At 41.8% G+C, this 21794-nt stretch overlaps 1 protein-coding gene across 3 annotated transcripts in view; it reads left to right on the forward strand.

Annotated features, from left to right (window-relative positions):
- Window positions 1-20189: 20189 nt before the first annotated feature.
- The window catches only part of Fgd4 (FYVE, RhoGEF and PH domain containing 4), a 201445-nt gene continuing 199840 nt past the window's right edge, over window positions 20190-21794 (forward strand). For 2 of the 3 annotated variants that reach the window (XM_028894700.2, XM_037209958.1), the window contains exon 1: window positions 20482-20647. In XM_028894700.2, the coding sequence (XP_028750533.1) occupies window positions 20497-20647 (151 nt within the window). In that variant the 5' untranslated portion in view covers window positions 20482-20496. Of the gene's footprint in view, window positions 20213-20481; window positions 20648-21794 lie in introns of those variants that run through there. The other variant, XM_028894705.2, reaches the window with a different exon arrangement.

Here is a 21794-nt window from a genome sequence, read left to right on the forward strand (position 1 = left end):
TAACTACGCTGGGTCTTTTGTGTTTACATATGAAATTTAAAATTAGCTTTTACTTTCTGTGAAGAATTTCATTGGAAATTTGATCTAGATGTCCACCAGTGATGAATGAACAATAGATGTAGTACATTTAAATAATGGAATATTATTCATCTGTTTAAAAATAAAAATTTGAAAATCTCAGGTAAATGGATGGAAACAATCATTCTAAGTGAGGTAACCCAAACCCAGATAGACAAATGCCACATATTTTCTCTTATTTGTGGATGTTATATTTAAATCTTCATATGTATATGTTCCATTTGGATACCCATAGAGGTCAGGTAATTATGAAGAGGAGTGGATTCCAAGGGAGAGAAGATAGAACACAGAGTATAAAGGAATCAGGAAAGGTAAACTGGAGAGCAGGATGGTAGGGTAGGCATGGAGGAGTGGGCATGGGGAAGGATAACACTAAAGACATTCCAAAAAAATCATATGGAAACTACTACTGTAGAAGGTCCTAAAATATATGCACACAACACATAAAAATAAGGGAAGTTACCTTACAGCTGGCCTACAATGTTTGTACTAGACACCACAAGATGAAAAATAAAAATCCTAGTGCCAGGAATGGGTTATACCTTTTGGAGTCATTGAAAAATGAAGTCTCATAGTGTTGTTGGATCCTAATGGCTCCCTCAGGGGAAGGGGATGAGAAGGCGTGGCATCAACAAAACAGACACTGGGAGTCAGTTGAAGGCAAACAACAAACTTGTTTATTTAGTAACAGGGAAGGCCTTATATACCCTCCTCCTAGCACTAAAACTGTGTTCCGGTCTGGTGGCATTGCATGGTCATCCCTCATTGGCTGGGCACAATCAAGATCTCTAGCAGCACCTGTTGCCTGTTGCTAGGCCCTCAGGCAGACTCCAGGTTGGCTCATAAGGAAGTGTTATGTGCATGCCTTGGCAACTGGTCTGAGCCAATTTCCTTGATCCTATGGGCCCGTCCTACTACATATCCACCCTTTTATTATGTGGGTGCTCAGTGGGAGTTGGAGTTCTTTGCTCTGGCCTTGTTGACCCTGTCTCAGAGGGGCTCAGCAACTGGACTGTGCCTGTCTTAGGTTGGTTTGCCATACAAGCTCTTACCCATCATTGACTATCAGCCCTCGAAGAGTGTCCATCCCTGGGGAGTCACCCTGGGTGGGGAGTGTCAGGCAGTAGCCTTTTGAATTTCAGAAAGCCAGGCATGCATAACCTCCTGTGGAGGGCTATGAGTTGAATGTCTAAGAGCCATCAACACCTCTAGAGTCACCTTGATGGCCACCCATTGTTGCAGATGTGTGTAGGAGACACTTAAAAGGAGAAAGATTAAAAGCACCACCCCGCCAATCAAAATATAAGTGAAAATCCAAAAGAGATCAAACAGCCTCTTTATATCATTCCAAACCTTTTCAAAAAATAAAGAATCAAAGGCCATAACCTCTGCCCTTGTCCTATTTAATTGGAAAATTTCATGTGTTATCTGTAATGAATAATATAGAAACTTAGCTGACCATAGGTCCTTAATATATTTATCTAGCTCCTGGCCTGCTAAACTAATGTTCCTCATCTCAAAAAGCATCATACAAAATGAGGAAAAGCAAGGCTCCACAAATTGTCAGCCTTTAAAGGGGCAATGAGAGCAAGAAAAGGGAGTATATACATTACCCATCCTGGGTTATTTCCTCCTTGGTGGAAGCAGACTGATCTGTGGCCAGGCACATATATCTTGCTGGAACCCATATTGGTGCAGTGATACTCTGAGGAAAAACACAAGCATAACCTCTCCCATGAGTTAGCAGGGGCCTGGAGGCTGCCATTGGAGGGAGATAGGATTTTTCCATCTCACCAGGGGCAGAGGTGTGTTTCTTGGCAGAGATGTCCAATGCTTGTAGGCTGGGTTGAGTCCCTTGTAGGGCCTTGAGGGCAAGGTCCAAGACCTGTTGAAAATAGGTATTCAAGCCAATCTGTGCCTGGTTCACTGGATGGACATATTTTCAGCTCCCTGTGAACATATCATAGGTCACTGGGATGTTAAGTAAGATGTTGGTCTGGGCCTGGGATTCTGCCTGATCATCATCAGCCAATCTCCAACTGAGAAAGACTGTAGGCTCTAATACAGTTTTAAGCAAAGGGTACCAACCAAAATAAGTTTGTAATTGCATGGACCATTGAGTAAGAACCTCCTAAAAGTAGGGGGAATCTGGGCCTGACTCATTGGCTGCCTTCTGAATGAGGAAGAGATCAGTTATGGGGGTGGGAACCCTGGGCTGGGCATCAGTATTTGGGCCCACATTGACTGGGAAGGCTTCTATGGGCCTATGGACTGACAGCAGCACAGGCTGTGAGGATTGTAGGATACCTGGCACCACAGGAGAGTAGCCATCTCCTGAGGCAGGTGGGTACTGGGGTAGATCATCTCAAGGATATTGCAGTGGAGGTATAGTCAGCTGCATTGGTGGTGGGGCAGAGGGGGGAGCAGCACATGCCTTAATGACAGCTGCATTCTTCTTTACAGAGACCTTAGGGCCCAAAGTGACAGCTGCATTCTCCTTGACAGATTCTGTGGGGCCCAAACTGTCTGTCTCCTCATCATCAGATATTGTAGAGATATTGGATATGGAAGTAGTAGAGGTGATGAAAATATTATCCATCTTTTAGAGGGAAACAGCAAGCAAACAACAATCAGAGAGAAGATGACAGTCAACAGGGGTGAAAATTTGTATTGGAAGCTTATGTCTTGTGCTTAGTGAGGGACTTTTGTGGCTTTTTAGGCTACAGCCATATACCCACATGGTGTCTCCAGATGAGAGATGGCACTCAGGAGCTGAGCCTTGGTTTCACCTCCTGGGGTACCAATCCTTATGTGGAGGCACCAGGCAAACTGAGACAGAAAAAAAAATGTGCCTTCCTAATGGGATGGGCAGACAAACATGACAAACAACACAAAAGAAGGAAAGAAATGGGGGTCCCAATGCTTACCTGCCAAAGGGACTGAATGAACCCAACACTGAGGAGCCTTCTCACCAAAACACACTGTCTTGAGGGTGCTGTCAAGCATCATGAGTGCAGGAAGGGAGACAATCAGAACCTGTACTAGGAAAGAGAAAGTAACAGAAGCCCCATGGTCAGGCACCAGATGTTGGTGGATCCTAATGGCTCCTTTGCGGGAGGGGATGAGAAAGTGTAGCATCAACAGCACAGACACTGGGAGTCAGTTGAAGGCAAGCAATAAGGTCATTTATTCAATAATGGGGAAAGTCTTATATACCTTCCTCCCAGCACCCAAACTGTGTCCAAATCTGGTGGAATTGCGTGGTCATCCCTCATTGGCTGGGCACAATCAGGAACTCTGACAGTGCCTGTTGCTAGGCCCTCAGGCAGACTCCAGGTTGACTCATAAGGAAGTATGTTATGTGCATGCCTTGGCAACTGGTCTGAGCCAATTGACCTTGACCTTATGAGCCTGTCCTACTACACTATAAATCCCAAAATATTATAAGCTATTGTCAATGTTCTTGGTTATCCTCCATAGCTTGACAATAAGACCCTATTGCTGATGATTCTGAACTCTGAGTGACAGAGAAGAACAGAGGAATCAAACTTGTACTTAGCTATAAACTTCATAACCTCTAGATAGCTCTCATAGTGCTGGAAGGTGGTATGTATGCCACTAGAGGAGAAAGAGAAGCATCAATCTTACTTAGCTCTGAAGCCTGAAAACCACAACAACGAATGGCCTGGTAAGACATTCCCATTGGTGCAGTGATGGCAGAGATGTGGTGCAAGTAACCAAACACTTTCTTATTTAAAACCCATATTTGGCACCATTATTGGGATGAAGAATTTGTGCCTAGACTGGTTATAAGCCCTGGGTAGAAACTCCTTCTATTACTTTGCAAAATGGATGCAGTATTAAACTGATCCCTACAGACTTACAGTTATACTTGTGGCTTAGTGCATCTCTTGGTGCTTATCAGAGACACTTCCTTTTGAAGTAGAGGGCAGTTAACACAGAGATCCACAACTGGTCAAGGTACAGAGAGCAAAAGACTGTGCAGTTTTCAGTTCTTAATAACATGCCTATGTCACACCTTATCCTCCCAACACTCAGTGATCATTGTGGAAGGGAGTAGAAAGATTATAGGAGCCAGACGTAGAGAATGAGTACAAGAAAAGTGTCTTCTGGACACAACATGGAAGTTACACATATGATTTCATAGAAGTTGAGATAGGATTCCTAAGACCTGTGCAAGCTCAGGGCAGACAAAATTCCAATATGGAGAAGGGACATGAATACAAAGTTCCACTTCTAGTGAAAAATCTATTGGCAATTGATACTTACTAACAAGAAGTAGAACTGGTTTCCTTTGTTGTACAGAAGTTTTCAACCCACTAAGGCCTATACCCTTAAAGAAACACAATCTACCCAATTTCAAAAACAAAATATAAACCAAAAAAAAGTGGGCAAATGAAATGACTTTATAATTCTCAAAACAAGAAGCACAGGGGCCGGCTCAGTAGTTAAGAGCACTGGTTGCTCTTCCAAAGAATCTGTATTCAACTCCTAGCACCCACAACGTAGCCCATAACTTTTTGTTACTCCAGTCCCAGGGGATTCAACACCCTCTATTGGTCTCTGTGGGCACTAAGCATGCACATGTTATTCAGACATGCATACAGACAAAACACCCATATACAAAAATAAATAAATAAAACAGGAAATACAAATGGTCAATAGGTATTTGAAAAAGTGTCCAACATTCTTAGTTGTGTTGACTAGTTTTTATAAACTTAATTGAAACTAGGGCCATCTGGGAAGGGGGAACTTTGGCTGAAGAACTGCCTCCATCAGAGTGGCCTGTGGGCATGTCTATGGGGAATTTTGTTGATTAAGGATTGATGGTGAGGACCCAGGTAGGGCGCAGCCTACTGTGGGTAGTGCCACCCTTGTACATGTGGTCTTGGGTTATACAAGAACACAAGCTGAACAAGCCATGAGGAACAAGCCAGTAAGTAGCATTCCTTCATGGTTTCTGCCTCTGCTCCTGCTCTGAGTTTGTGCCCTGACTTCCCTCAATGATAGACTGTGATTGGAACATGTAAACTTTCTCTTCCCCAGGTTGTTTTTGGTCATGATGTTTATCACAACAATAGAAAGCAATTTGAGACATCAGCCACCAGGGAAACACAAATTAAAATAGCTTTTAGATTCTATTTTATCCAGTCAGAATGGTCATCATCAAGAAATGAAAGAGCAAATGTCACTGAATATGTGGAGAAAAAAGTATCTTTACACATTTTTGGTGGGGACATGAAAGGAGAACAGGAGCTTTCTTGGCAGAAGGAGGGAAATCAGCTAGAGAAATATAGATGTAACCAACCGTCTTATTAAATAAGAAACACAGAAACAATGCAAAAGAGAAAGCCGAGAGGTCAGAGCTCAGAGCTAAAATCTCACCCTTCCGCCTGCGGTGTCCCAGCTTCCCGAATGAGGGTTCTATTTCCTGTCTGTTCGTCTATTTAAAGTATTTTGTTCTGCCTTCTCATTGGTTGTAAACCCAAACACGTGACTGCCTCATCACTGTCTGAATGTACAGCCCCCTAGGTCTTAAAGGCATATGTCTCCAATGCTGGCTATATCCCTGAACACACAGATATCTATGGGATTAAAGGTGTGTGCCACCACCGCCACACTCTTGCTATGGCTCTAATAGCTCTGACTCCCGGGCAACTTTATTTATTAACATACAATCAAAATAATATTTCAGTACAATTAGATTACCACCACATTTTCCCTTTTCTATTTTAATAAAAAGAAAAAAAAAGCAAAAGGTTATAACTAACAAAAGAAAAACTATATACAAAAGTACAATAACTATATACAATATATACAAATAATAAATACCTAAACAGGTATTGGACAAATCAGAGAAAATAATTCCATTATCTATCCTATTTTGGTAAATCCAAGATGTATCTAATGCACTTTCTGTCCTAATTAATTTTTCAACTATAAGTAACTAATCTTCAACCATAACTAACTAATCTTCAACTCCCTCAGAGACCCAAGAAGGAAATAATATTAGCTAACAAAAATAAAAAACAGGAAGTGCATGCAAGCAACTTCCAAAAAATTTGTGAGTTGACAGAAACAGCCAGCTGCCTGGGCAGTCACCTGAGGTTTCTCCGCAGTGTTGGGGCATCATCTTCAGCCTATAGGCTTAGTGTATCTGACAGACTCATTTGTGAAGTAGGATGTACACAAGGTCAACAGTTCAATCTCACATTGGGTGAGAGCAGTCCATGTACCAGAAACACCTGAATTCCACTAGTGTCCTGTCATGATTCAGGATTTTAAATTCTAGAAATTGTTGACAGTTTTTTAATTCAGCTGTCCATTCTTCTTGGCTGTGTATATATGGCTTCATCTCAGCATCCCCTTCTTCTCCACATCCCTCTATTAAATGCCAGTCTACTTTCGAGAGGCATGAACTTTCAGCTGCTGTTCCATTGCACAACAGAAGCCATCGGCCCTCTGCCTGTTAAGCTGCCTTCGAAGAAAAGGGCACCGTACCTTTTCCGGATGCGAAGGCCACTTCAGGGATGGGGCCATATTGTCCTGGCCTCAGAAGATGCCTTTTGATAAAGCCATAACCACACTTGTTTTGGCAAGAATCAGTAGTCCCTTGTTTCGTGTTCTGTCTGTCCATTTTGTCCTGTTGATTTGAGGATACTTTGTTGTCCAGTGGCTAACTTTTGCCAGAAGGAAAGTTGACTCCATATGCAGTTTCTTCAATGCCTATATTTTCTCTGAAGTAGATTAGTACTGCCAGGAGCTGACATGTCTCAAAAAAGAAAAATTTTCTAAGTTATTAAAACATTTTAAATGCCATATTCTGTAGATCTCTGAAGGGTTTGAAGATGACCTGTCTAAAACATCTCTGCTCAATTTTTAAAACATATCTAATATGACTACAAGTTCTATTGTAATGTCTAACTACTAACTTTCATTTCTTTATATCCTAGTAGTTGGTAATAATAACATTCAAGGATCAGAAATTTGTATTACATTGTTAAATGAATGGTATAAATACAATTAGAAATATACATATAACATTTTCTAACAATATCAGTTTCAAATTTGTATACAATATAAAACAATTCAATCCAATGTAAAGTATTAGTAATTGTCTTTTTCTTTTCTTTCTTTCTTTCTCTCTTTTTTTTTTAACAAGAACCTTAAATCTAATCTCCTTTGCTTAGCCTTTTTCTTAACCCTTGACAATAACTTGTAACCAACCCCCTAAATACTGAAAATTATCCCAGACCCAAAACCCATTAAAAAGACCAAAAAACCACCCACCCCACTCCACCTCTTTGGGAATGTGGGTGACGTAGTCTTAAAATTGCTTCCTGCTGGGTATGGGCGAAGTTTTCTTTATCCTGAAAGAATGCTCTGAGCACCTTGTAGTTCAAAGCTGATCTGTGGATGATGTTTGTCAGCTTAATGATATCATTATTGTCCACGTGGAATTGTTGTTGTTGTGGGGCCCCATCTTCTTTCTGGAGACTTCAGTTGATGTTAGGCCTGGCCATGATTTCCTGCAGAAAACTGATAAGAGACTCGAACACAAAAACATATATATGCAGCTATCCTTTTTTCTAGAATTAGTTAGTACTCTATATGACCATTCATATCTTAACAAAGTTTAAAATGTATATATATCTATATATCTTTATATGTTAATCTTGTAAATTTTGATATAAAATTCATACTTTAAGAAAAGTTTAAAGAATCAGAATAGAATCAAAGAGTTGAGATTAGTAATAGAATAGTCCCTTAATTAATTTTGCTTTTGTCCTGTACCATAGCAGAAGATGGCTCTTATTCTGGCATGATACAGGGAGTTTGCATTTTCCTTTTAGCAACATGCTTGATTTTAAAGAAGGAGAGAGCCATTATCCAACTCCAAAGTCAGCTTTAAATTTTAATTGAACTGGGACTATTAGAAAACCAATAGTGTTAAATCTTTAGAGAAAAGCAGAAACAAACATTTAGGAAGACATAAATTTTTTTTAGATAATATATACCCATACACCATTTCATTCTGTTTCTTGGGATAGATGATTTGTCCCTTTTCTTCAGTTGTCTCATTTGTCCAGTGTTCTTCAGATTCCTTAACCTTCATTCTCCTAAAAGACAAAAACAAAAACCTTTCCCCAAGACTAATTTTGGGGATGTTTCCTTTTGACAAGTTATTATCTGATTAAATGAAAAGGCATGTGTTATTGATACAAGTTAGTTTAAATTGGATGTTCATGCTAGTTGATGAACTATCACCTCCTTAATTAAGAGGTCTCTCTTGTTCAAATCGAACCTTTATCAATTTTGATGGTACCCACAGCTTATCTTCTCCTGTAGAAACAAAAGCAAAACCTCGTCCCCAACGTAATACATACCCTGGTTTCCATTCTGAGGTCAGCATATCCTTAAAGTATATAGGCTGATTTAATTCTGTAGTTTTTTCTATTATCCAATGTCTCTCTGCAGCTGTTGTTCCTTTCTCATTGGCATTCAGAAAATTCAAAGTTAGAAGAGCATTATGCAGTGTATTTCTGGGGGTTTTTGTTACCCATTTCTGTTTATTTAGCATATCCTTTAGAGTTCTGTTTGATCTTTCTATAACTGCTTGACCTGTAGGATTATGTGGTATGCCTGAAATATGCTTTATATTGTAATAAGCAAAAAACTGTTTCATTTTAACAGAGACATATGATGGAGCATTGTCAGTTTTGATTTGTGCAGGTATACCCATGATGGCCATAACTTCTAGCAAATGAGTGATTACAGAATCAGCTTTTTCAGAACTCAAAGCAGTTGCCCATTGAAATCCTGAATAAGTATCGATAGTGTGGTGTACATATTTCAATTTTCCAAATTCTGCAAAGTGAAACACGTCCATCTGCCAGATTTTATTTCTCTGAGTACCCTTTGGGTTACATCCTGCTGGCAATGGCGTTTGATTGTAGAAGGAACAAGTAGGACATTTCTTTACTATTTCTTTGGCTTTTTGCCAGGTTATGGAAAAATCCTTTTTTAAACCTTTACTATTAACGTGATGTTTTTTTTATGAAATTCTGAGGCCTCCAGCACATTTCCTATCAATAATTTATCAATCTCATCATTGCCTTGTGCTAGAGGGCCTGGCAGACCAGTATGGGATCGAATGTGAGTTATATATAAAGGATGATTCCTTTTCCTGATTGTATCTTGTAATTGAATAAATAATGAAGTTAATTCTGAAGCATCAGGAATAAATTCTGCAGTCTCAATGTGTAACACCACTCTTTCAGCATACTGAGAGTCAGTTACTATGTTGAGAGGTTCTGAAAAATCCATTAATACCAACAGAATAGCATACAATTCTGATTTTTGAACTGAATTATACGGACTTTGAACCACTTTACTTAAATTTTCTGATTTGTAACCTGCCTTTCCTTGTTTGTTGGCATCTGTATAAAATGTACGAACTCCAGATATGGGTTTTTGCCGTACAATTCAAGGCAAGATCCAATCAGCTCTCTTTATAAGATCAATTCTATTGCTTTTGGGATATTTGCTGTTAATTTCTCCCAAAAAATTACTGCAAGCTCTTTGCCAAGGTTCACTTTCTGTCCATAATTTTTCAATGTCCTCCTTAGTTAATGGTACGACAATTTCTGCTGGGTCTATTCCTGCTAATTGACGAAGTCTCAATTTTCCTTTGTAAATTAAGTCAGAGATTTTTTCCACATAAGTTTTTAATTTTTTATTTGGTTTATTTGGTAAAAATATCCATTCCAATATAATATCTTCCCTCTGCATTAATATTCCAGTATGAGAATGCCTAGAAGGTAAAATAACCAAAATGCAATCCAGCTTTGGATCAATATGATCCACGTGTCCTTCATGCACTTTCCTTTCTACCAAGGCTAATTCTTTCTCAGCTTCAGGTGATAATTCTCTTGGACTATTTAAGTCCTTGTCACCTTCTAAGGTTTTGAACAAATTAGTCAGTTCATCATTTTTTTACCCCAACAATAGTTCATAGATGAGAAATGTCTCCAAATAATCTTTGAAAGTCATTAAGAGTCTGTAGTCTATCTCTCTGAATTTGCACCTTTTGGGGTCTAATTTTTTGTAGCTCTATTTTATATCCTAAATAATTAATAGAATCTCCTCTTTGTATCTTTTCAGGAGCAATTTGTAATCCCCAGCAAGGCAAAATTTTCTTTACTTCTTCAAATATTATTTCTAAAGTATCTGCATTTGAGTCAGCTAGTAAAATATCATCCATATAATGATAAATTATAGATTTAGGAAATTTTTTACGTATCACTTCCAATGGCTGTTGTACAAAATATTGGCACAGAGTTGGGCTATTCAACATTCCCTGAGGGAGGACCCTCCATTGAAATCTTTTAACCGGTTGAGAATTATTATAAGTAGGCACTGTAAAAGCAAATCTTTCTTTGTCTTTTTCTTGTAAGGGTATTGAAAAGAAACAGTCTTTTAAATCAATAACTATGAGAGGCCATCCTTTTGGTAACAGAGTAGGCAAAGGCATCCCAGATTGTAGAGCGCCCATTGGCTGAATTACTTTGTTAATTGCTCTAAGGTCTGTCACCATTCTCCATTTACCAGATTTCTTTTTAACAACAAAGACAGGAGAATTCCAGGGGCTACTTGATTCTTCAATATGCTGAGCATTTAACTGTTCTTCTACCAGCTCTTCTAAAGCCTGGAGTTTCTCTGTTGTTAAAGGCCATTGTTGGACCCATACAGGCTTGTCTGTTAACCATTTTAAAGGTAGAGCTATTGGTGTCTTTGGAAGATCATCAGTTATTGTGCCCTGTTCTTGTATAATATGGATGGCTGGTGACCACTCATTAGAATAATATCTTCTAATATTTCTCTCAGTAACATGTGTTAGTTTATGATTTGTTTCTGAGATTGGAGGGATGTTAATCTGAGTATCCCATTGTTGCAACAAGTCTCGACCCCACAGGTTCATATGTTAGTCACATATGGTTTTAATTTTCCTCTCTGTCCTTCTGGACCTATACATTCGAGCCATCTTGCACTCTGTTTCACCTGAGATAATGTCCCAATTCCTAACAGTTGAACGTTTACCTCCTGAAGAGGCCAAGTTGGATGCCAAAATTCTGGTGCAATTATGGTAACGTCCGCACCTGTGTCTACCAGACCAGACAACAAAACACCATTTATTTTTATCATTAATTTTGGTCTTTGTTCATTAATAGAAGTTTGCCAAAAAATTTTCTTTATGTTTTCTCCTGAATTTTCTATTCTCTCTGTTTCATCAACCTGACCAGCATGATTTATTCCAATAGGTATTTGGTTATTTAATCGCTCTCCAGAGCAGGGATTTCCTCTATGGCTGCAGGAAAGGTTTGAACTGGATTTGCACTAGGGGCCTGCTCGAGGCCCCTCTGGGAGTTTCCCGAAGACTGAGGCAAAGGATTACCCTGTCTGTCCTTTGTTGATCTACATTCGTTGGTCCAGTGTTTTCCCTTACCACACCTTCTGTATACTCCAGAAGGAAGGGGCATTCTGTTGCCATTGTTCCTTGAATAAACATTGCTTCTAGGAATAACCTGTTTACAGTCCCTTTTAAAATGTCCTTGCTTTCCACACCCAAAACATCTAACACTCCTCAAACCTTTTGAAATTACTTCTCCTACCCACGTATCATCATGCTCATCAACCTCAACATTAATTGTTTCTCTAATCCAATCTTCCATAGGTGCAGATCTTGCCCTTAATGGCCTGATTATTCTTTTGCATGCTGCATTCACATTCTCAAAGGCCAAAGATTCAATTATTGCCTTACCAGCTTCTGAATCCGAGACCATTCTCTTTACTGCTGAAGCCAGTCTTTGTAAAAAATCTGTAAAAGACTCTTTTGGGCCTTGCCTCACCTTTGTAAATGACTCAGATTTTTTTCCTGGTTCCTCAACTCTGTCCCATGCATTCAAGGCTGCCGTTCGACATAAAATTAGGGTTTGGACATCATATAAACATTGTGTTTGTGCTGAAGCATATTGGCCTTCTCCAATAAGCTGATCCTGGCAAACTTGTATTCCTTTATCCCTCCATTGTTTTTCTATGCTTTTAGCCTCCTCCTTAAACCAAGTCAGAAATTGAAGTCTCTGGCTGGGTTCCAGAACACCTTGTGCAAGGTCCCGCCAGTCCTGTGGTACTATCCTATTATATATTGACCAAGAGTTTAACATTTGCTTTACATATGGGGAATGCATGCCATAAGATACTATTGCCTCCTTAAACCTTTTTAAATCCAACATTTCAATTGGAGCCCAATTATTTTGTGTAGCCATCATTTGATCAGGCATCTGCTGTACAGTTACAGGATAAATTAAGGGTGACTGTGTGAAAACAGGCTTTCTTCCTACAACCTTATGATCCAAACTTGAACCAACTTCACTGTTAATTGGATAAATTAAGGGTGACTGTGTGAAAACAGGCTTTCTTTCTACAATCTTATGATCCAAACTTGAACCAACTTCACTGTTAATTTCTTCTGTCTGAATTTTTACAGATTTAACAGGTTTTTCTAAAGCTGTTATCCTGGCACTTAAATTGACTATCTTTTTAAATAGTAAAATGAGAATAAGCATGGTGATAAACTGCATAATTCCCATAATACTAATCTTTTCATATAGTTGTTCCATTGTCAGACTGCCTAAAATTTCAAACAAAACCCATTCTTCCAATGTACACAGGAAACCCATTTTTTTTTTAAATGTGGAAAAAAATTGTCTTTTAAATAGTTTCCTTTATGACTTACCAAATCTGTGTAGAACAGTAGAAATCCGAGGGGATTTTCAAACAGCCACCTAGTGTCCCAGGTGTAAATCCAAAGAGAAAGAGAGAGAGAGAGAGAGAGAGAGAGAGAGAGAGAGAGAGAGAGAAAGAAAGAGAAAGAGAGAACAAGAAAGCGTAGCTGGCTAAAGTTTAAATGCAGCCATGTGTTCCCTTTTGTGCCTAGTCAAGGCTTGGGTCTGGCTTCCTTAAACTCCGACCACGTGCGTTGGCTTTACAGGCAGGGCCCTGTTCGACAGGGCAGGTCTGAGTTGTTCGTAGCACCGGCTTTAAGCAAGCTGCTCACAGACCTAGGCCCGGGCTAGAAGCTGCCGCTCGGACTAGGTAGCCGGCAGCTCGGACTAGGAAGCCGGCAGCTTGGACTAGGACACCGGCCACCCGGTCTGCCGCCCTTGCGGGAAAGCGGACCTGCCGCCAAGCCAAGCGGTTTTTAATGGATTCTTGTCACGTTGGGCGCCAGATATAGATGTAACCAACCGTCTTATTAAATAAGAAACACAGAAACAATGCAAAAGAGAAAGCCGAGAGGTCAGAGCTCAGAGCTAAAATCTCACCCTTCCGCCTGCGGTGTCCCAGCTTCCCGAATGAGGGTTCTATTTCCTGTCTGTTCGTCTATTTAAAGTATTTTGTTCTGCCTTCTCATTGGTTGTAAACCCAAACACGTGACTGCCTCGTCACTGTCTGAATGTACAGCCCCCTAGGTCTTAAAGGCATATGTCTCCAATGCTGGCTATATCCCTGAACACACAGATATCTATGGGATTAAAGGTGTGTGCCACCACCGCCACACTCTTGCTATGGCTCTAATAGCTCTGACTCCCGGGCAACTTTATTTATTAACATACAATCAAAATCACATTTCAGTACAATTAGATTACCACCACAGAGCTTTCTTGGCAGAAGTAGGGGAATCAGCTAGAGAAAGGAATGACTACAAGATTACAACAACGTGTTAATGACCTATATGCATGGTATTGTCTTAATGAAACCCATTACTTTAGACATCTCAGTCTCTAAGTCCAGAACACAAGTAAAGTTGTAGCACAAATCTTAAAAGATCTTATTAATAAAATCAAACCTGAAGCCAGGTATTGGGGTGAATGCTGGAAGGTCAGAAAAGCAGAACAAACCACAGCCACTTCACCTTGCCAATTCCTCAGCTGATCTCATTTCCTCAGACTGGAAGCCGTTGAGTTCTCATCCAAATGGATCTCAGCTGAACTGCTGCTAAAAGCCTAAAACCTTAACCAGCTCTAGTTCCTGGTTTTCATGCCTTATATACCTTTCTGCTTTCTGCCTTTACTTCCTGGGATTAAAGGTGTGAGTCACCATGCCTGGCTGTTTCCAGTGTGGCTTTGAACTCACAAAGATCCGGATGGATCTCTGCCTCCCAAGTGATAGGATTAAAGGTGTGAGCGCCACCATTTTCAGACCTCTATGTCTATCTAGTGGCTGTTCTGTCCTCTGACCCCAGATAAGGTGACACAATATATCACATTTCCCCTTTTTTTGTCTAAAATAATAAAAGTTTACAGTGAAGAATTACATTAACAATGTCTAATCCATTGTCATAAAGTTGTTTTAAAGACCTTTATTTATTTTTATTTTATGTGTATGGGTATTTTGACTGAACATATGTAAATACATCACATATGTGTAGTACCTATAGAGGATAGAAGAGTGTTGGATCTCCTGGAACTGGAGTTTCAGAGAGCTGTAAGCCATCATGTAGGTGCTTAGGACCTGAAACTGGGTCCTCTGCAAGAGCAATAAGTGCCTCTAACTACTTAGCCTCTCTCTAGCCTCAAAACACACACACACACACACACACACACACACACACACACACACACACACACGAGAGAGAGAGAGAGAGAGAGAGAGAGAGAGAGAGAGAGAGAGAGAGCCTATCTATGTAGCCCTGGCTGTCATGGAACTCACTATATAGACCAGGCTGACCTCAAACCCACAGAGATGTGCCTGCCTATGCCTTAAGAGTGTTGGGATTAAAGGTCTGTGCTACCACACCTGGCTTCCAACATATAATTTTTGTACATTAGAAAATATAGAAGATCAGTTCAAAGCCTTTTAAAAATACCCCTAGTCTGGCATTATATTAATTCCCAAGGAAGTGGATGACTTCATCATCATCTGCAGTGTTGGAATCCTTTGGCAATCTAAGTGGCAGCTAGAAGGAGAGGTAGCCTTTCACACAGTAGCCCAGGGCTTCACATGCTGTAAGCCACCTCACCTTCCTCCTCTCTATTTCTTCCTTTCCTTTTGTGAATAGTGTCTCTGCATTAAACTTAACAGCAGTCTGGCATTAAATTCACAATCATTCTGCTTCAGCCTTGTAAGTGAGGAATGGTAGGCAGGAGCCACACAGCTGGCCAGTCTAGGTTTCTTTCCCTGAAATACATCCCCACTTCTACAAGTGCAGTCTAAATTTTATCTGTTTGCCCAAGGGAAATTATAAAGGGTTTGGTTAGTACTCAGATTTGTCTCAGTCATAGAATAGGGTCTCAACACCTATTTATTGTGCTTTTCATTCGTTTTGGTACCCCAATACAGTTCTCGTTCAATAAGTATTGATGAGTTAGTGCAAATTTTCCTATTCGCTATATTAACAAACAAAATGTTATGTTAAAACTACATATCTAAGATAATATCCAGTGTTTTTTCTACCTTAGCCAAATATAACTTGAAATAAATAAAATCTTGTTGATTCCATTCATTTAATGTGGTAAAATATAGTCACCAAAACAAGGTCCCTTAGAAATGGTTTCTGTTAGACATGGTGAGTACTTCTTTAATTCCAGCATCAGAGAAACACAGGCAGGAGGATTGTTACAAATTTCAGGCCACCCTGAACTACATAGTGAATTAAAAGCCAGACTGGCCTATATAGAAAGATCTTGTCATAACAATATGATTTAGATTAAAAATAATACTCAGCAGTACATTATTTTGTATTATGATACATGGAGTTTGTGTTAGGTCAATTCCTAGTGAAAGTTGTAAAACATTCTGTCTTAATTAGGTAGGATTTTTTATTTCTCTGAAAAGACATCATGACCATAGCAACTCTTATAAAGAAAACATTTAATTGGGGTGGCTTGTTTACAGTTTCAGAAATTTGGTCCATTATCACCATGGCTGGAGGAACAGATCAAGAATCAGAAATACATATAAAATAAGTATTTGAAAGTCTTCAAATGAGCTAAACAATGATGGCACACAACTTTAGTCCCAGCACTCAGGAGGCAGAGGCAGGCAGATCTCTGAGTTCAAGACCAGCCTCGTCTACAGAGTTAGTTCCAGGGCAGCCAAGGCTACACAGAGAAACCCTGTCTTCAAAAACCAAAAAGAAAAGAAAAGAAAATCTTCAAATGAGGCAGCTTGAAATCACTATTCCAAATACTTATATTAAAATTCCTCTTTGTCTCATACAGGTGTATTTACTGTTAATCCCAAAATTTGTGAGAAAGAAAGGACTAAGTCCACAATTGTCCAAATTAAAGTAGGCTCTATTTGGGTGTACCAGACACTGGCCACCTGTCTCCCCCTAAGTTGGGGGTTCTGAGAGCAGCCCCTATTGGCCTCTTGAAGTCCCTTTTATAGGAGAGATAAGGTGTTCACGGGGGAGGGGGGGAGGGATGAAGGGGTTGGCAGGTAAATTTGTACAATCTGTAATTGTACATTTCCTGTCCTAACCGCCACCTGTCCCCAAATACCCAGCAGCCACTTCCCAAATGACCACACAGAGGCTTATATTAATTATAAATGCTTGGCTGATAGCTCATGCTTGTTACTCACTAGCTCTTACACTTAAATTAACTCATAATTCTTACCTATGTTTAGCCACGTGGCTTGGTACTTTTCTCAGTAGGACATTCTCATCTTGCTTCTCAGTGTTTGCAACTCTCTGACTCCACCTTTCCTCTTCCCAGAATTCTCCTAGTCTGGCTCTCATGCTCAATCTCTTCCTGCCCAGCTATCAGTCAGTCAGCTTTTTATTAGCAAATGAGAGTAATGCATATTCATAGTGTAGAAAAGGATTGATCCACAGCAGCTATCTATTGTTAAAAGGATACAAAAATTTTTGGTTGTGAGCCTAGTCTTTAACAGCTGAGCCATCTCTGCAGCCAATACAATAAAAGGGGAAGAACAATGGCAAAGATACACATCAAAAACAAGAACACACAGCACGTGAACAGCAGCTGCAAGCAGTGTACTTCAGACCAGGAACTTATTCTTGATTCCAAATAGGAGCCTTTATTAGCAGGGACTTGACATAGGACATATCTCTTAGCTAGGAACAGACAGGAATTGTTTTGACTATAAACAGAACTCTTAATCTACATGGTGTATTCTTGGTTTCAGTTTTCCATTAACCTGTGAGGCATATTTTTGGTTTCAGCTTTAAATTTATTACAGAAAGAGGATTATCTGCTAAGAAAAACTTCTGTTTGATAATTTATTTCCAAAGAGAAGCCTGCCAGCCTCTTCTCACTTGAAAACAAACTACACTGCTAATGCACTATTATTAAACGCAACAATACCTTTTAATTGAATATAGTGACATATGATAACTTTGCATTTGAGTTATAGTTAATTTACCTCACAAAAGGCAAAAGCTCTTTGTGCATTACCTTATTTTGTTGTGCTAGAGATGGTACTCAGGGTCTCAGACACACTAGGCAAGAATTCCACCACTGGACAATATCTCCAGCCCTCAAAAAAATATTCTTTTTTGGAAACAGAATCTTAGTAAGTGACCAAGCTGGCCTTGACCACACTCTGCAGTCCAGGCAGACCTTGAGCTGTGACCATCCTGCCTTAGCCTTCCAAGCAGCAGATATTACAAATAGGTCTTCCCCAAGAGGCCCAGTAATGGGTACATTTATAAAGTCACTTGTTCGTGGCACAGCAGATTAAACTGCAATTGCCCAGAAAGAGACAGTATGTAGCATGGATCTTAAAAGGTCTTACTAATAAAAACAAACCCAGAGCCAGGCGTTGGGGTGAATTCTGAAAGATCAGAGAAACAGAACAAACCACATTCAACCTCACCTTGCCAACTTCTCAGTTGATCTTGTTTCCTCAGACTAAAAGCCTCTACATCCTCATCTGTATAGATCTCAGCTGAACTGCTGCTAAAAGCTAAAAGTTTAAAAAGCTTAGTTTCTGGTACTCATGCCTTATGTACCTTTCTGCTTCCTGCCATCACTTCCTGAGATTAAAGGTGTGTGTCACCATGCCTGGTGTTTCCAGTGTGGCCTTGAACTCATAGACATCTGGGTGGATCTCTGCCTCCCAAGTGATAGTATTAAAGGTGTGTGTGCCACCATTTTCTGGCTTCTATGTCTGTCTAGTGGCTGTTCTGTTCTCTGACCCCAGATAAGTTTATTAGGGTGCACAATATATTGGGGGACACAATATCACCACAACAGTAATTAGCTGTAGCAATGGAAAATAAACCCTAAGGGAACAAATGCCCCTTTAAACAAGATCTGAATAGATACATTAACAATAGAGAGCTATGGAGATAGTATGGGGGTACAATGCTTATCTAGGATGTGGAAAATCCTAGGTTTGAACCTCAGCAACACAGATGCACACAACACACACACACACACACACACACACACACACACACACACACACCACAATGATAATAATACATTGGGAAAACAGTTACTTCTTTTAAGGGTGTGTTTATTAGACTAGAAGCCAAGAAAAAGTATATATATGGAATATATATATATAAGTTCTATATATATATGGAAGTATATATGGAAGTATAAGTATATATATATGGAAGATATATATATAGAGAGAGAGACTTGCACATATGCATATATATGTGTATGCTTGACAAATTAAAGAATTAAAGTGCATTTGTGCATTATCACTAAATTCCTGAAAGTGGTGTAAGAAATGAGTTGTTATGGTTCATTTTCAGCATGAAGTGTGCTACAGTTCATGGGCTGCGGATAAGCAGATATTCCGAGGCTTTGCTCTCTCCTAGCTGGAGGCTGAAGTCAGCTTACCTCACAGCTCCTGAGAGCTGGAAAAGTGCAGCCAATCTGCTATGTGACAGCCCAGATCAAAGAAGGGAGACGGTGTAGAGTTCCAAATTACTTACTAAATAAACTATCCTAAACTAATAAGATGGGGAATTTGGAAGGAGAGCAAGTCCTGATCTATGGTAAGAGAGAACAAACATTTATTGCAATTAAGGAACTTCAAAAGGCATTGCCACTGGGCAGTGGTGGCGCACGCCTTTAATCCCAGCACTCAGGAGACGGAGCCAGGCGGATCTCTATGAGTTCGAGGCCAGCCTGGTCTACAAAGTGAGATCCAGGAAAGGTGCAAAGCTACACAGAGAAACCCTGTCTCGAAAAGTCAAAAAAAAAAAAAAAAAAAAAAAAAAAAGCCATTGCCTTGCGCCAGATCACCACCCCAGCTACTTTTGCCTCTTCTCTACGCTTATGTCCCTTTTCTGCAGAATTACACACTAAAAACTGCTTTGTTTGCACAAATCTCTTGAATTTATTACTATGATATTTTTAACAGTGGTCCTGCGCTGTTCTGGAAACTGTGGATGTTTGCTCCACTTCTGGCTTACTCGGACTTGCTGATTAGAATCTCATTACTGTGGAAAGACTGGATTATTGCAGACCAGAGGCTAGTGACCTTGTCTTGGACTAATTTTAGTCCAGGGGAACAGCCATTTCTTGTCAACCCCTGTGTCAAAACTAACATCTTGGGATCTATCGACTTAGCAGACCCACTGACTTCTAGCAACTCTAAAGCTAAGAATGTCACGAGAGAGTCAAGGCTTATAGAAAGAAAAAGAAAAAAAAGAAGAAAAAGAATGAAAGAAAGAAAAAGCCCCTCTGATATACCTATCGATGTATTTTATACTTCCCTTGATTTTGACTTAATTTTATTTGTTCTGTGAAACTATAAGACTGCTTCCATGTTGGAACAAGGAATTTGGGGTGACTTAAATCTGTGTTCCCGGGGCCATGGTCACTCAGAAGGGCTCCGGGAGAACTATTACATTCCCTTTGAGCTGAGAGCTGTACTCCCTTACTCTTCCAACAGTGCTCCTGCAAGACGGAGGTGCAGACTCGGTTGGAATCCCGGCTCGGGGGTGCCAGCTCTCCTCAGTTTTCAAAGCTTGGTTTCCTCACTTGAAGTTCGCAGCCGGGACTTTTGGCCCTTGGAGTGTGGAATACCGAGACTGTTCTTCCGGCATCCCGGGGCGTGGCCGGTAGGTGAGCGGGCGAGGCGTTTCTGCGGTCCAGGTGAGCCTGGCAGGTGCCCGCGGCCTGCCCCTGGGCCAATGGGCGACGCGGGCCCCCCAGCCTCCCGGGCGGGACCGCACTGCGCTCCGGCAATTGGCTGTGCCGTGGAGGCGGCCGGGCCGCCGCCCGTGGGTCGGACGGAGCAGGAGCGCAGCGGCCCGGGAAGGAGGCCTGCGGGGGCTGCGGGGGGTGCGGGGAGCCGCTCGGCCTGGACGTGGGCTGAGGCTTCCGGGGAGTGACCGCAGCCACCATGAGCAGCCAGGGCGACTACACATCCCGGCGGGCGGCGATCCGGCGGAAGTCAGGCGCCTACCTGCCGCCCGGGACCCCGCGGCCCTGGAGCCGGCCCTTGCCGCACCCGCGGCGGGTGGACTGCGTCGCTGGCCCGGCCCAGGCCGCAGGTACCGTGGGGGGGTGGGGGGTCAGTGGGGGGGTGGGCGGCGTGCCGTGCGTGGGTGGGGCGGGGGCAGGGGGCGTGCCGTGGGTGGGTGGGCGTGCCGTGGGGGGGTGGGCGTGCCGTGGGGGGGTGGGCTGGCGGGGGAGCGTGCAGTGGGTGAGCAGGTGGGGGGCGTGCCGTGCGTGGGGGGGGGCATGTCGGGGCAGGGGGCGTGCCGTGCGTGGGGGGGCATGTCGGGGCAGGGGGCGTGCCGTGCGTGGGGGGGGCATGTCGGGGCAGGGGGCGTGCCGTGCGTGGGTGGGGCGGGGCAGGGGGCGTGCCGTGGGTGAGCAGGTGGGGGCGTGCCTGCGTGTGTGGGGCGGGGGCAGGGGGCGTGCCGTGGGTGGGTGGGCTGGCGGGGGAGCGTGCAGTGGGTGGGGGGCGTGCCGTGCGTGGGTGGGCGTGCCTGCGTGGGTGGGCGTGCCGTGCGAGGGGCGTGCCTGCGTGGATGGGCGTGCCGTGCGTGGGTGGGCGTGCCTGCCTGCGTGGGTGGGAGGGGGCTGTTGGGCCAGCGGTCAGCAGTGTTGATGGCGCGCTCTCCTGGAGTGAAAGGAACCCGGGCTTCCTCACCCTCAGGACGCACGCTCTTCCTAGTTAGTTTGTTCTTTCTCCCAATACTTCTTTAGCAAGAATATGACCAACTAGTTCTTCAAAAGTACAGGCGTGTCTTTGCAAAAAGTTTTATTAGGAATTATACAGCTCATAATTCTCTATATATTGTCATTTAACCTTCACTAAATTCCTTCGTTCAGTTAACCTTAGTTCCCTGGTGTTTCCTTCTCAGAAGAGGCTTCTTACTTTCCTGAGGGCAAAGGCCGGGGACTCAGAGATCAGTAATAAGTATTTACATTTCTGAATTCTGAATCTTAAAAAGAAACCTCACCATTCTTTTATTTACCTTCGCGGATTTTGTAATGATTGAGCATGCAGCTTTGATTATTTAAATATGGTAAGTGTTGAGGATGGTAAATGTGCCGCCGTGTAGTCCTTGTCCCAAAGCTGTAGCAGGTATACGGCAGAAAATCGTGATGGATGGTGTGCTCTGAGTGCGTACTCAACGTTAGAGAAGATTCGCAAACAAGGAACTGGATCACTGATACTCCGCCACACCC

The sequence above is a fragment of the Peromyscus leucopus genome, chromosome 12 (genome assembly GCF_004664715.2).
Source record: "Peromyscus leucopus breed LL Stock chromosome 12, UCI_PerLeu_2.1, whole genome shotgun sequence".
NCBI classification, from domain to species: Eukaryota; Metazoa; Chordata; class Mammalia; order Rodentia; family Cricetidae; genus Peromyscus; species Peromyscus leucopus.